This window comes from Diceros bicornis, chromosome 15, assembly GCF_020826845.1.
Source record: "Diceros bicornis minor isolate mBicDic1 chromosome 15, mDicBic1.mat.cur, whole genome shotgun sequence".
In the NCBI taxonomy this organism is placed as follows: Eukaryota; Metazoa; Chordata; class Mammalia; order Perissodactyla; family Rhinocerotidae; genus Diceros; species Diceros bicornis.
Genome location: NC_080754.1, coordinates 15827877 through 15843544, shown reverse-complemented (window position 1 = coordinate 15843544; position 15668 = coordinate 15827877). Strand labels below are relative to the sequence as shown.

Genomic DNA, 15668 nt, shown 5'->3' with positions numbered 1-15668 from the left:
CTTTGATTGCTTGTGCTTTTAGTGTCAGATATATCTAAGAAACCATTGCTTAATCCAGGGTTTATCAAGATGTACACTTTTAGGAGTTTTGTACTTTTACCTCTTACATTTACGTCTGTGAGTCATTTTAAGTTAATTTTTATATATGTTGTGAGGTAGGGGTCCTACTTCCTTCTTTTTCATATGGATGTCCAGTTGTCCCAGCACCATTTATTGAAAAGACTGTTTTTTCGCCATGAATTGTTTCTTTGCACTCTTGTTAAATATCAAACTGACCATAAATGTAAGGGTTTGTTTTCAATTCTGTGTTCTATTCCATTCCGTATCTTTTTTAATGGTATTTATGACTCTGGCACTTGCTGTATGACCTTCACAGTTGGTTAACTGTTTGTCTCTTAGTTTTCTCATCTTTAAAATAAGTAATAGTAAATACTTCATGGGATGATTGTGAGGATTCAAGAAGATAATTTGTGGGAAGAGCTTAGAACAGGACCTGGCTTGTAGAAAGCACTCAATATTTGTTAGCTGTTGCTGTCATCACCACTGCCACCCCTGTCGTCATCATCACCATCACCATAATGAAACTTAAATGTTATTCTCTAATTTGTATGTGATTTATCTCCTTTGCTGGGTTGCAAATCGTGAAATTAGATACCATGGTTAAAGAGTGAATGTGATTAATAAGAGTGAGATAGGACAGAGAGCAAAGAGGATTGAGGGCAAGCTCTTAAAAATACTTGCATTTCGGTGTTTTTATTACAGTAGACTAAGTGATTTTCTTTAAAATGTACTTAAGAAAAATACTAGAGTCTTTGTTTTAGGATAATTTGGGGTAAGGAGGTCAACTGGAAAGTTCCATAATTATTTAGGTGTGTAAAGAAGTTCTGGAATAGGAGTCATGTAGATGTGTTGCTTTTAGAAGTTGTACATGTGTATTGTAAAATCCTAGTGTGCACGGACTGTGAACCTTTTTCTAATTTTGTATAATGTTTAGTTCAGTATCCTTTGCATTACTGTTTTGAATGCCAAGCAAACGTTGGCAATTTCCAAATTCTACTTTGGTGTCAGTAATCACCCCCATTTAGTACTATGTGAAAGATATACTAGAAATGACATCATAACTCATTTGTTCTCTAAAATTTAGTTCCTTTATTTTAAGGTAAGCACATATGTATGTATCTGGTAGTGATTTTGAGTGTTAGAGTGCTTAAAAAAGAACCCAGCTCTCTTTGCCCTTCTCCTCTTGTATTCACATTGTTAGCATGTGACTGACATTTTCTCTACTAATTGTGAATTCATGTAACCGAAGACAAAGCTTATGACTACTGTCCCAGCCCTCTGCTTTAGGTCATAATTTCTGCATTCCTACCATTCTTTATTAAGCAAATATACATATGTTATTGACTTGAAACCTCTTTTATCATAGTTATCAGTATCAACTTTCTATTAATTGTGTAGTGAAAGAACCAAGTATTTTGGTAGGCTGTTCCTTTCATTATGCTTATGTTTTTCTTCTGGCGTTTTAAAATGCATTTTCCCAGATGTCTTTGTCCCCGTCTGGTGATGCTTAATTATTACTTTTTCTTTTATTTTGAAAAATTTTATATGATGATTATTCCTAGATGTCATTTGTCAGAGTGAACCGTTATGGTCCCCGGGGAGGAGGAAGGAAAACCCTGAAAGTAAAGAAGAAGAAAACGCCAGTGAAGCAAGAATGGGATGTGAGTCTCGGTGGGAGAATAAACGATGTAACGTTACTCTGGAGGAACAGATGTGATGACGTGGCCCTGGTCACTCAGCACGGTGCTCTGAGTGGGGCTCAGCGTGTATAGGGTGGAGTGGGTTTCTCGGCATGTGATATCCTAGGTCTGTGAGGGAAGAGCGGAAGCCTTTGGGAAGTTTTTGAGAATAAACATGTTGAGGCTGTAAGCTCTACCTCCTTTGAAGAATTGGAATCTTAGAGAGTGGGGAGTGTGTTTTTTAAAAAGGGCCCCCACTTCCACATTGAGAACTCACTGCTTGAAGGGAACTCTAGCTAATCTGTGTCACTGAAGTCTAAATTTTTTTGGTACTGTTTTTAGATTTGCCCATAGCAACCAGCGATGCCATAATTACGTGAGTGGCATTTTTGGCTGAAAAAGGGGGTGATCTTTGCTCTCTTACCCCTCGAATTGTTTGTTGCTCACCTCCAGAGGCTGGTCAGTCTCAGTATGAAAGTTCTCTTAAGATATAGGACAAGTCTCAAATCCCTGGGACATGGGGTCCCTGGCTCCCACCCTGAATACTACTTGGTATTACTGAGGGGATTTTGATCTTTTGCATCCTGGTGCTTTTGTTTGGCCCATGAGACCTTAAGGGTCTTTACTTTCTATTGTGGAGAGTGACTAGTCAGGGACTAGTTTGGATCTCAGTGACTCCTTTAGATTTGGAACCTTCTGGGTTGTGGCCAGCCACTCGAGCTAGATATCCTGGGCAAACTGATGGCCTTTGGAAGTGGGACAGGGGGAGTTCTCTGTGTTTAGATTGCTTCGTTGCCATCTGATTGGCTATAAAATATTATAAAGGTGTGATTCTAAGTTAATGAAACTGATTAAAAGGAAAAAAACGCACTTGATGACATAAGTATTGTCCCCTTCACAGTGGTTACTTTGGAAAGTTCAATATTTATTCTGATATGCTGCTATTGCTGAAAACATAATTGAAACCCATCATTTGAAATTGCATGTGGAACCTTCCTCATTTACTTTTTATTATCTCCAGCGCTGGAAAAATCTTTCATTTTTGAAGATAGACTGAGCTTGAAAGTAGTTATAAGTCATTTGGAATGAACGGTAAACGAGGGAGGAGAGATCAAACTGAATAACACTGTTTTGATAAAAATAGTGAGATGTTTTCTGAAATGGCCTGTAAATTAGATTTAAAGGCAATTTCAAAAGAAAATAGTTTTAAGCAATAGCAGTTTTATTGAGATTATATCTTCTCCCATGAGAACTAGTTCCAAGCATATCACTTGTTTATATGCCTGAATTTTATTATGATTATTAAGAACAATTCTCATGATCTTATAGTTGTATCTTATACTTTTCTAAATTAATGTGAAAGGAATAATAGCTTTGGTATAGAAAAGCCTACATCTAAATATAGACTATGGCCAAAAAGTTAAGTCTTTAAATACATCAGAAGCTATTTCACAAGACTCAATTCTCTATATTTCTCTTAGAAGTAAAACTCTGTTTGTCCCCACCGTACCAAATCTGTAACAGAATGGCTGAGGTCGTTTTGAAAGGGCCAAATCGCAGGGCTGCTGCTTAGAGCTGTGCAGGCTGTGTGCTGCACAATCCCAAGGGGTACTGTTTGCGTGGCCTAGGATATTAATGGTGCCTCCTGGTTGTGTAATGCGGTAGCTCTGCCATACTGGTTTAGTGCCTTTTTACTTAAGTGACTATTTTTACATTTTATGAAATTGTACAGTGCCCTCAAACTTCATCTCTCACTATGGTAGCTTCTATGCTTAAGGTGTTTGCTTGGGCACAAATTGAACCTCTCCATAGTGATCACAGTTTCTCTTTTAGGAATCTCTAGAGGTACCTCATTCCATGGAACGTAGTTTGAAAACTACAACTTTAAACTTTCTCATTTTGAATTATATACTACTCTGTTGTATTCATTATTTTAATATAATGTATGCCTGCTTGCTGAGGTTAGTTCTTATTTTCTGTAAGACATCTAAATATGGTCTGTTATTTTCTACAAGACACCTAAAAGTAATCCATATTAATATTTAAATTGGGAATACTGGTTCCTGGTAAGAAAGTCTTTTTGGTCCCAGAATTTTGAATCTGTTTTCAGCCGTTAAAATCCAGTGCATACTCATGCCTAAATATACACAAACCAACAATATCTTCATAGGCATGACATAACTTTCTGAAGAATGTGAAAAAAATATAGTAAGAAGTTTGAATAATAAAACTAACATTTTATTTTAATTTAAATAAATACATGTATTTTATATATTATGTAAAAATATAAAATAAATAATTTTATTTCAATTTAAAATAGCAATTTTATCTTTCTAAAATGTGCTGATCAAACCCCTTACCTCTTCAAAGAAAGGTTTCTTGGAGGGTAGCATGCTTGATACATAGTCGTTTAACTACGAGACCCATCTGACATGTGGGAGAAAAAAGGTACAGAAGGCTTAAACCAATGAAAGAATGCTTTTGAAAAAAAGGGAAATCAATTCATCAAAAATAAACTAAAACTGATTTTAAATAGTTTTCTAACCTAATCTAAACAGAATTTTTCCTATAAGAAAATAACCCAAAGAAAGTGAACGAACATTGAAATCCTATTTTAAAAAATCCAGTACATACTAACATTTTGTAAGAAACCTTTTTTTAAAGAAAGTTCATCTTTTTTGCAGAACACTGTGAATGACCTAACAGTTCATCGGGCAACTCCTGAAGACCTGGTAAGTTTGATATTAGAAGATAAGATTTGTTAATGTTTTATTTGTTATTTGGGTACTAACCTTTAGAATAGAAACCAGAGGCACTTCCTGAAAGTTGTTCAGTTATATTTAATCTTGCTTATGTCTGGATAAAAATCAAAAAACATATCTTCTGGACTTTCTGATTTTACCTAGGAATATCAATTAATGTATATTAGAATTTCATTAGATGGATCTGGTTTACAGTTTAAATCTCTCTAGTCCAGTATGGCCCTGTACACGTCTCTTGTCTTTTCCTATCTGTAGATATCTCCAGCATTATTTACTATCACTTCCCTGTACAAACATACTGGTCTAGTCAATGTGGTAATTTATTCCTTGAACATGCCATATATATTTTCACATTTGCTCCCCAATTCATGCTCTTTTCCTTGCTTGAAACAGTTTCCCTACCTCCTCTTCAAATCTTACTTTGCTTCTTTATCCTAGTTCAAGTCTTACTTTTTTAAAAAGTTTCTACTATAGGTTTTTCTTTATGAAACAGCTTTATTGAGATATAATTCACATACCATGAAATCCACCCTTTTAAAGTGTATAATTCATTGGTTTTTAGTCTGTTCACAGAGTTATACAACCATCATCACTTTCTAAGTTTAGAACATTTTTATCTCCTCCAAAAAGAAACTCAATACCAATTAACAGTCACTTCCTATGCCCCCGTCTTCCCAATCCTTGGCGACAACTAATCTACTTTATGTCTCTATGGATTTGCCTATTCTGGGTAGTCCATATAAATGGATACAATATGTGTCCTTTTGTCCTTTCTAGCTTCTTTCTCTTAGCATAATGTTTTTGAAGTTCATCTGTGTTATAGTATGTATCAGTACTTCATTCCTTATTATTGCCAAATACTATTCTGTTGTATGGATATACCATGTTTTATTTATCCATTTATCAGTTGTTGGACATTGGATTGTTTTTACTTTTTGACTATTGTGGATAATGCTGCTGTGAAATTCATGCACAAATTTTTGTGTGAACATATGTTCTTAGTTCTCTTGGGTATGTACCTGGAAGTAGAATTGCTGAGTCATATGTTATCTCTATATTTACCTTTCTGAGGAACTGCCAAACTATTTTCCAAAGTGGCTGCACCATTTACATTCTCACCAGCATGTATGAGGGTTCCAATTTCTCCACATCCTTTGTCAACACTTGCTATTGTCATCTTTTTTATTTTAGTTCTCCTAGGTCGTGTAAAGTGGAATCTCATTGTTTTGATTTGCATTTCCTTAATGACTAATGATGTTGAGCATCCTTTCATATGCTTATTGGCCATTTCTAGTATCTGCTTTGGAGAAATGTCTATTCAAATCCTTTAGTCATTTTAAAATTGGGAGAGGAAACATGTAACTGCTGTGGACTGGGTTTGATGAAGGGAAGGACGTAAAAAAATAAAATAAAAATAAAATTGGATTATTTGTGTTTTTATTGTTGAGTTGTAAGAGTTCTTTACATATTCTGGCTACAAGTTCCTTATCAGGTATATGATTTGCAAATAATTTCTTTCATTCTATTTGTTGTCTTTTCACTTTCTTGATGGTATTCTTTGAAGCACAAAAGTTTTAAACTTTGATAAAGTCTAATTTATCTATTGTTTCTTTTGTCATCTGTGGTTTTAGTGTCACATCTAAGAAACCATTGTCTAACCCAAGATTCACAAAGATTTATTTTTATGTTTTCTTCTAAGACATTTATAGTTTTAGCTCTTATGTTTAGGTCTTTGATCAATTTGAATTAATTTTTGTATATGGTGTGAGGTAGGGGTTCAACTTAATTCTTTTGAAAGTGGATATCCAGTTGTTAAAGCACCATTTGTTAAAAAGACTGTTTTTTCCCCATTGAATTGACTTGGCACCCTTGTTGAAAATCAGTTGTCCATAAAGATAAGGGTTTAGTTTGGACTCTCAATTCTATTTCATTGATCTATGTGTCTGACCTTATACCAGTACCACACTCTCTTGATTATTATAGCTTTGTTTAAGTTTAAAGTCCTACCTTTGAAGCTGCCCAACAGTTGCTATCTCCTCTGAGCTGTTGTACTACCTACATAAGGCATTGAGGATATGCCATCTAATGCATATCATTTATCTTTATATGTGTATGCCCAATCTCTGGGCAGATTATTAATGCTTTTGAGGGACCATATCTTATATCCATGAGATATGGATAGAGACCGTATCTTACACGTCTTTGTGGGCCTAGGAATCTTTATCCTAGTAGGTACTCCTTAAATGTTTGTTGAGGATAATGATGATGCCCAACTGACTTAAAAATTTTTTTTATTATGAAAAATTTTGTGAAAAATGACATGAGGGGAGCCGTATTAAAATAGAGCCAGAGCAGCCATTTCAGAGGAATTTCCTTGCACGTGTTGTTTTCTTTATCTTCCAAACTGGACCAAACCACCAACATTCCAAGAAGTCAGTAAGGACAAGAATATCCTGTCTGTAAGAACTGATGGAAGTGGACTTTGCTGATGACTGGATTGCTAATCAATCAATGAAGTACAAGACTAGCCCTTTGCCTGATGATTGAACCTCAGGCCAATCTATGAAGTACAAACCTAGCCTTACCTCATCTAGCACCAACGAACTCTTCTTTAATACAACTCACCTCATATCCTCCCTTTTTCCCATAAAAACCCTAAGCCCCTCTCCTGTAATTGGGGCCCTATTTGGGTTTCTACCTGAATCTGTGCTCCCAGAATTATAATTCTTTGATCCTAAATGAATGCTTTGCATCTTAAACTGATTTCTCTTTTTGTACGTTGATAATTTCAAACTCAACGTGAGAGTAGAGACAACAGTATAAAGAACTCTCATATACTGTTCACCCAGATATGATAGTTATGAAAATTTTGCCATAGTTGTTTCATTTATCATACCCTTTTCTTTTTTGCTGAAGCATTTTAAAGCAAATCCCAGAGAACATGTCATTTTGTGCCTACATATTCAGTTAGTGTTTTAAAAAATGTAGACATTTTCTTATATAACCACGATGCCATTCTCACACCTAACGAAAGTAACAATAAGTTTTTGGTATCACCTGATTTCCAGTCCGTATTCATAATTCCCGAATTGTCTCAAAAATGTCATTCTCATTTGTTTTTTGTGAATCGGAATCCTTATTTGGTTGTTAGTCTTTTAATAGACTGATTTTTTACTTATGTGGTGAAAACTCAGAAGTACATTTTATCAGATGACATACAGGTTTTGTTCATATTCATAGTTCTGAATACTAGAATTCTTGTAAAGCCAACTTCTGCTGTTATTCTTGAGCCCCCTCAGTGAGCTCCTCCCTCTAAGTCTTAAGCTGTGGCTCCTATCTCTGCTTCTGCTTCAGGAGTTCCACTTCCCTGGAGTTCTGCATCTCCAGTGACCCACTTCGACAGGCAGCCATTACAGGGCCAGAAAAACACTGCATTGTTAGTTCTTGGTAGTGAAATGAGTATTATGAAATGGGTGTGTCTCGCCAAAGGTGACTCAGTGGGTTTTGTGCCTTTTACATTGTGCTCAGTCTGTGTGTGTTTGTGTGTGTGTGTGTGTGTGTGTATGTAATTGTACACGTATACACATATGTAACTGAAAATTTAACACAAGAATTCTTAACTTTATTATGTGCCATATACTCTTACTTTTTTCTATATTCTATTTATTTAAAAAATGTTGGTTTTGACCCACTATTTTACCACCCATTAAGTGTGTCCTAAACTGTAGTTTGAAAAACGCTAGTTTATTGGATAGTCTTATATGAAGGAAGTAGAAATTAATATTCTTTTCATTTTGTCTTTTAGCTAGGTCTACTAGTTTTAGATACTTTTTGAAAAATCATTTTTGAAAATTTAGGAGACTGTGAAAATTTTGGCTGTGAATATATATAAAAATACATATGTTCAACCAGAAAAAATAAAAAAAGATGAACTAGGTTAGGTGGTCCCCCCATCAGAATAGGCAAGTTCTTTGCTCCTGAAACATTCTTTTGTATTTTTTTTTCTGTATAGGTACGTCGCCATGAAATACACAAATCGAAGAATAGAGCATTAGTACACTGGGAACTCCAAGAAAAAGCCTTGAAGAGAAAATGGAAGAAACAGAAACCAGAAATTTCTGATCTTGAGAAAAGGAGATTATCTCTCATGAAGGAGGTAATGCTACCCTGCATTATCTGTAGTCAGAAAGAGAGGAAGAGAGAAATAGTTTCTTTCTTTTCCCCCAAATTTGATTCACATTGGAGAGACTGTAGTAATTACTGCGTCCTTACACAATGATCTATATGTGGACCACAAAAAAAGCAGTGGTCCACGTATTGTCCATGTGACAATTAGAATCTAGTTTGGTGGTTTGGATTCCTGCTCCACAACTTATTAGCTATGTGAGCTTAAATTAATTATTAACTTTTCAGCTTGAATTTTCTCATCTTTTAAATGAGAATGACACTACTTACCTGATTGTATTGTTACGAGATTTCACTGATATAATGAAGTGACTAGCCCAGTCCTTGACACATAATTAGTGCCTTATATATACTTAAGCTGCTATAATTATTTTTCTCAGTTCAACAGCCATGCTGTTAGATTACTTTGCAAAAAAAAAATCTTGTGTGCTTGTCCAACAAGTTAGTTAGTTAGTAAGCTGTTTGCCTTTGGCTTAATCTTTTGCCAGATGTAGGGTATTTGGATAAGTAATCAGATGTGTAGGAATAAACAATATGGGAAATAAGAGGAAACTGCAGCAAAAAAAACCCCTTCTTTTATTTGGGCTGAAATCATTGTAAAAGAAATATGCGTTGTCTGCAGTGTTGCTTGCTGTTCAGTGTTGCAGCTCGTGGCGCTTGGCTGTCTGGGTGACCTTTCACTGCGGCTTTAAATCACCCCCCTTTTTTTTTTGAGAAATTCATTGGGTTTCTTAGTGAAATACAAAGTCTTGATCTTATGTATCATCAGGAAGAATTATATCTCCCAAATAAATGTTTACATGAGCTTTTAAGAACAGTAGAATGAGAGAAAATGGTTCTTTACAGATAAGTATCTTTGTAATCTTGGCCAAGTTATGTACATTTAAATGTCACGTGGTAATTCTCAGTGAAAGGCCTGAGAACACAGATCTGGCCAGGAGAAAAGGCAGCCCCTTTGAGGTGACTCCAGGCTTTTGTTTTCCCTCCCGAGTGGCTCCTGCTCATGTCCTGCATTTCTTACACAGGTAAGAGATGTGGTGGGAGCAGGGGCTGAAAGAACAGTGGTGAAGAGGATGCCTTCCTCCTGTGATTCTGCTTCCTCAGGCTCTAGAGTAGTGTTTCTCAACCCTAACTGTGCATTAGAATCAGTCAGAGATGAGAACTTCCATTGAAAAATAAATGTGTCTGGACCCACATATATCTACACCCAGCTATTCTGATTTAGTGGACCTGGGATGTGGCCCTCCTTAGATATGTTTTTAGACAGTTCCTATATAATTTTATTGTGTTGCCAAGGTTGAGAATCTCAGCTGTTAGTGGGATTCATGTATTTCCATTTAACAATATATCTTGGAGGTTATTCCATGTCAGGATTTAGAAATCTACCATTTCTTTTTTAATGGCCATGTACTGTACAGTTGTACCCCAACTTATTTATCCACTGCTTTATTGGTGGACATTTAGGACATGTATTAGAGTATGTTTAAGCTTCTGGGAAAAAAAAAGACCCCAGATTATAGTGGTTTAAACAAAACAGAAATCTATTCCTTTCTTGTGAAACAGTTCAGAGGCAAATGGTAGTTGGTAGGAGCTCTGTGGTCCTTCATTACAGGGCTTCCATCTCTGAGTACAGAATGGCTGCCCAGCCTCCTTCAGCTGTATCCCAGCCAGCATGAAGTGGGAAAGAGAAGGCATGCTACTCCTTTTACGTACCACCCAGAAGTTCTGGCTTATATGCCATTGTCCAGAAATTCATCTCTTGAACATTCTCACCTGCAAGGATGATTGGGAATCTAGCTATGTACTTGGCTGAAACTTGGGAGTTCTGCTATTAAAGGGAAAATGGAAAGAAAGGATATTGGTGGATAAGTAGTGGTGTGTGCTACCCACAAATTGTTTCCTGCCTTATCACTACAAATAATGTAATGAACATCCTTGAAGATGTTTTTCAGTACATGTAAATTTGTAGGATAAATTCTTAAAAGTAGAATTGCTGAGTCAAAGAATATGCACATCTCTTATTTCAATGTTGCTAAATTTGTAACGTCTCTGTTAAGGGATGTGGTGGGACCAAAGGAGAAGTCTCCTTGGGCATATCCACCTAGGCTTTATCATTATGTATTAGAGCTACCAGGACCCATCCCCCCAGAGCTGGGCTCCTAGATTAACATAAATGAAGAGAAAAACTCTTTTTGGCCTGCATCATCTTAGATTTCATTTGCCATATGACACACCTGTGCCATGGGAAAAGCAAATAAGGGTCCAAATCCAAATCAGAGAGAGGAGGTTTTGATAAAGATTTTATAAATTCCAAAAGTATGAAACTTCCCAAGTCTCTTTGTAATTTTCCAATTCCATCTGGTTTTTTTCTTTCTTTCTTTTTTTCTTTTTTTTTGGTGAGGAATATTCGCCCTGAGCTAACATCTGTGCCAGTCTGCCTCTGTTTTGTACGTGGGATTTCTTCACAGCATGGCTGATCAGTGGAGTAGGTCTGTGCCTGGGATCTGAACCCGCAAACCCGGGCCACTGAAGTGGAGCACGTGGAACTTTAACCACTCGGCCACGGGGCCGGCCCCCTCATCTGGTTGTTCTTTCCAGAGAACAAAAGTGCTAGGATGAGAAGTTTCTGATAATGTTTTTGAAGGGACTTTGACTGATCCTTTGGAAATCCAATATGTGTACCACTACCCATGAGTTTAGCTTTGTGCTCTGCAAACCCACCTGGGGAAGTAATATGCAAAGGTTGGTTTACTATCAAGAGGATGAGTTTTATCAGAGAGGTGATAAAGAAATCTAGAAAGAGCAAAGGAAAGCCAATGCACTAATCTTTGGCCACTTAAACCATCTGCCCCAAGAGTCTGGGCAGAGACTAGCAGAGGGCAACAGCTTTACTGGAGACTTCATTAGAATTAATATCAGGTCTTGAGATGATAAAATTATTCCTCCACAATCTGCTTCTGTCAATTATATCTATTTTCATAGGAGGTCAATGCTTTTTTTTTTTAATAGTAAACTTTTAAAAAACTGCTGTTAGGAAATGTTCTTTATGTAATTTTTTTAGCATGTGATAGATTATAATGCTCCATGTACTCTCTTTTCTAAACTCTAATTGCATGTACTTGCAAGATGGCTAATCAGGGATAGAAATTTGGTTCTATCTAAATTATAATTTAAGTTGTGACAACATTCTCAAATATCTATAGAGTGGTATACAGGTTTTCATTGTATTCACATCATTATAACACTCCTGTGGGATTGGGGAGGTGGTCGTATCTTCATTTACACATCAGGAAACTAAGGTTAAAGAGGATGGATTTTGCTTGGTATCTCTTGACTGGGCTGAGGATGCCAGTCTTCTGGCTCCAAATGTGCTCTTTGCCTTCTACCATTCCAAAGCTTACTCTTTGTGGAAGGAACAAATTCAGGACTTTATTCTTACTGAAGGAGTCCGCGAACTTGCTTGGCCATAGCAGGGAAAGAAGGGAAAAAGTCAGAATGTGACTCTTGTTATTTTTCTCAGTGCCCTAAAACAATAAATGAGGTCATATTTTATACTTGTTTCCACGGTCTCGAGAAATTCTGGTAAAGAGCATTTGTTACCAGATGTTTTATTGATTGATTTGAGTCAGTTTCAGAAACTGAGCAGTTTCCAGTTTGGGGACTCCTTTCAACTTCGGAATGCCATCTGGTGGTGGTGGGTCAAGTTGACCTCCCTTTACGCTAGCCTGTGCATCCTCGATTGTAATTATGAAAGTTCCTAAGTTGAAAGTGCATAATCAGAGGCACTACTATAATGGTATATTTTGAGTTCTCATCTCTCCAGGATAAAAACCCAACTTGTTTGTAAAGGCAGAAGCATCAGTTTTTTGTTTAATGCCCCCAAACTCATATCTGACATCATGTTTTTTAAGTTATGGGTCATAACCCATTTGTGGATTATGAAATCACTTTAGTGGTTGAAACACCTCTCAGTTTATGGCTTGGAGATTCCTATCTTTAAAAATGTTTTTCAAACTGTGGATCACAACTTGTTAATGGATTGTGAAATCAAGTTAGTGGGTTGCAACCATTGTTTAAAAAAATAGAACAGAAACTAAAAGGAAAATATCAGAGTGGTTGTCAAGGAGTAAGGTTAAGTAAAACTTTTATTTTGTTATATATTTACATTTACGTTTACATCTGTGTGTGTACTGGGTCGCAATTTAATAATAGATTCCTTTGGATTGCAGCCAAGCATTTGAAATCCACTGATTATTGTAACAGCCCCATCTCCTGGTGTTTAAAGATATTGCCACTGAAGGATCTTAGGAAGATAGTGACCTATGGTTATTTTTATGCTCTGTGCCTTTGTATGGGCTTTTCCTTTGTGATTTGATAAGTACATATATTTTTTCTGAATAATAATATTTATCATTAACACGTGTCTAGATTCTTTCTGATCAATACCAGATGCAGGATGTATTGGAAAAATCTGATCATTTGATGGCTGCAGCAAAAGACCTGTTTGTTGATTTTCCTCGTAGGCGCACAGGTAAAGTATTCAATTCAAACAAAAGCTTTTTTTTTATTAACCATAGCTCACAACTGGCTATTGGGAAGAATTTAAAATCTTTTTTCTGGCATCATATTATTTATATTTCAAATATTCTAGAGTAGATAACATACAAAAGTTGTGAGGCATAGATTCATTATAATTTGTTTGCTTTTCGCTTAGAATACTATTACAAATTGCTCAGCTAAGGAAAGGTAAATTGTTATTATTTACTAAAATATTTTATGGTGAAATGTATAAGATTTTATAATTTAAAATATGACTTAATTTTCAGTTTATTATTAAATTACCATATAATTAAAGTATCTGTGTTTATATGTAATTCCAAACCTAAAGCAACTTCACTCTCTCTCTAAAAGGAACTTTGCCTCTTGTCAGATACACAGCATTACTCACTTTAATGTGTTTATAATTCATGGTTTATCTTAATCCCTAAAAACAGATCATTAGTTTTTAGTTTAAGGTTTGAATCCTGGCGTGGCCACTTGGTGTGCCTCTGGGCCAGTTGCTTTGTGTCTCTGAGTTTCAGTTTACTGATCTGTAAAATAATAATAGGAACAACCGCATAGGCTTTTGTGAGGATAAAATGATTTAATATATATAAAAGCATTTAGAATAGCCCCTGGCATATAGTAAGCAGTATATAAGTGTGAGTTGCTATTATTATTATTTAAGATTTTCATATGATGATACAAATCTATGGTAGTGTATAGTGCTTGTGAAGTCAATTTAATTAAATGAAACAAAATCATCATGACTTGTCTTCCTTCCACAGCGTTTCCTAATGTAACAGTGGCTCCCAATTCCTCTCAAGGTCCCATCGTGGTAAATCAGGACCCTGTCACCCAGGCCATCCTTAGTGAATCTGCTGTGGAGCCTCAGGTAATGTGCTCTGCTCACAGCCATGATGCTCATGCTGAAATTAAGTTTAAGTTGATGTAGGCATTGTGGTAGACATTTCAGAAGCTTAAATATCGACAAATACCAAGTTGTGGCTGCTGGAATTGTTCTCACTCAGGCATATTGCACTTTCTGTGAGTCATATTTTACTAAACAAGATAGGACTGGATAATGATAGCTGACATTTATTGGGTGCTTACCTAGGAGGTAGGTACTGTTATTATCCCCATTCAGCAGATGAAGAAAACTGAGGCTCAGAAAAATTAAGTGACTTATCCAAGATTACACACATAGCTAGTTAGCATTAGAGATGGCATTCAATCTACGCTGCCTGGCTGCATAAGACTGTGCTGCCATCTGCCAATATGGAAACAACAGGAAGTCTTTCAACTTCCCACTTTGGAGTCAGGTGGATCTGCGTTCATGTTCTGCTACTTACTAGCTATTTGATCTTGAGTTGATTTCTTAAGGTGTCTGAGTTGGCTCAGAGTGTTTTTGTTTTTTGTTACATGGGAATAGAATATTCCTGCTACAGTTGTTGTGAGGATCAGCCAAGATAGGTTATGCAAAGTGCCTCTCATAATACCAGATAATAGTTCTTCGTTAAGTGTTAGTCCCTTCTAATGTATTAGTATGGTTAAAAAGTAGCTACCCAGGAAATTTGGAATTTATTAACTGTTACACAGGAAAATTATATTATAGTAGTAAAACATTAACTGTATCCTAACCTAATTGGAACTCTTAATTAATCAATATATTTAGAGTTTTGAGATAGGAAACATTTTATAAGAGCCCATGAAGAATTTAATACTAAAATAAAACAACTTTTTATGAATGACTAGGACTCAGTACTTCTTTAATGGAATTTCTTAAGTTATTTTTATCTTCTATGAAGGAAGGAGATCATCAATTAGAGGGATGATCCTAGGGAGTTAGATGGTCCAGGATCATAAAAAACATGATAAGTATACTCTTTTCTACTTACAAAGGCAATTAAGTAGAATGTTACACATATTTTAAGTAGCCAAAACCCATTAGCCACATCCCTAGCCAAAAACCATTTATGTTTTAGCACTTATTAAAATGTTAGCTTTCAGATAATCATGGTCTCTCTCATGGGGATGTGGGAAGTGGCAATAGCTGAGATTAGAGATACAGGGAGGAGCTAGGTTGCAAAGGGCTAAGGAACCAGAAGATGAGAGTAGAGCCGCTAAGGAATTTTAAGAGCAGAGTCCTGATGAAATCGACCGTAATGTGGAAAATGGAATGGGGAGGGACAAGACTGGTGAGAAGATTGGGTTAGAAAACTTAGGTTGGAATCTTAGTGAGAAGTGGTGAAGACCTGACCCAAACCAGTGGCAGTAGGGAAGGGGGTAAAGGGGAAGAGGGACAGATTTGAGAGATTAAACAGGGGTAGAATTGACAAGATTGGGTGGCTGATTGGATATGATGGATGAGAAAGAAAGATAATTCCCAGTTTGCTGGCTTGAGCATCTGAGTAGATGGTGATGTTGTTCGTGGTCTTAGGTA

At 36.2% G+C, this 15668-nt stretch overlaps 1 protein-coding gene across 4 annotated transcripts in view; it reads left to right on the top strand.

Moving 5' to 3' along the window:
- The window catches only part of SPICE1 (spindle and centriole associated protein 1), a 53956-nt gene that overhangs the window by 6340 nt on the left and 31948 nt on the right, over window positions 1-15668 (top strand). For 3 of the 4 annotated variants that reach the window (XM_058555801.1, XM_058555799.1, XM_058555802.1), the window contains exons 2-6: window positions 1623-1721; window positions 4424-4471; window positions 8514-8657; window positions 13115-13217; window positions 14014-14120. In XM_058555801.1, coding sequence (XP_058411784.1) covers window positions 1623-1721; window positions 4424-4471; window positions 8514-8657; window positions 13115-13217; window positions 14014-14120 — 501 coding nt within the window. The remainder of the gene's footprint in view (window positions 1-1622; window positions 1722-4423; window positions 4472-8513; window positions 8658-13114; window positions 13218-14013; window positions 14121-15668) is intronic. The other variant, XM_058555803.1, reaches the window with a different exon arrangement.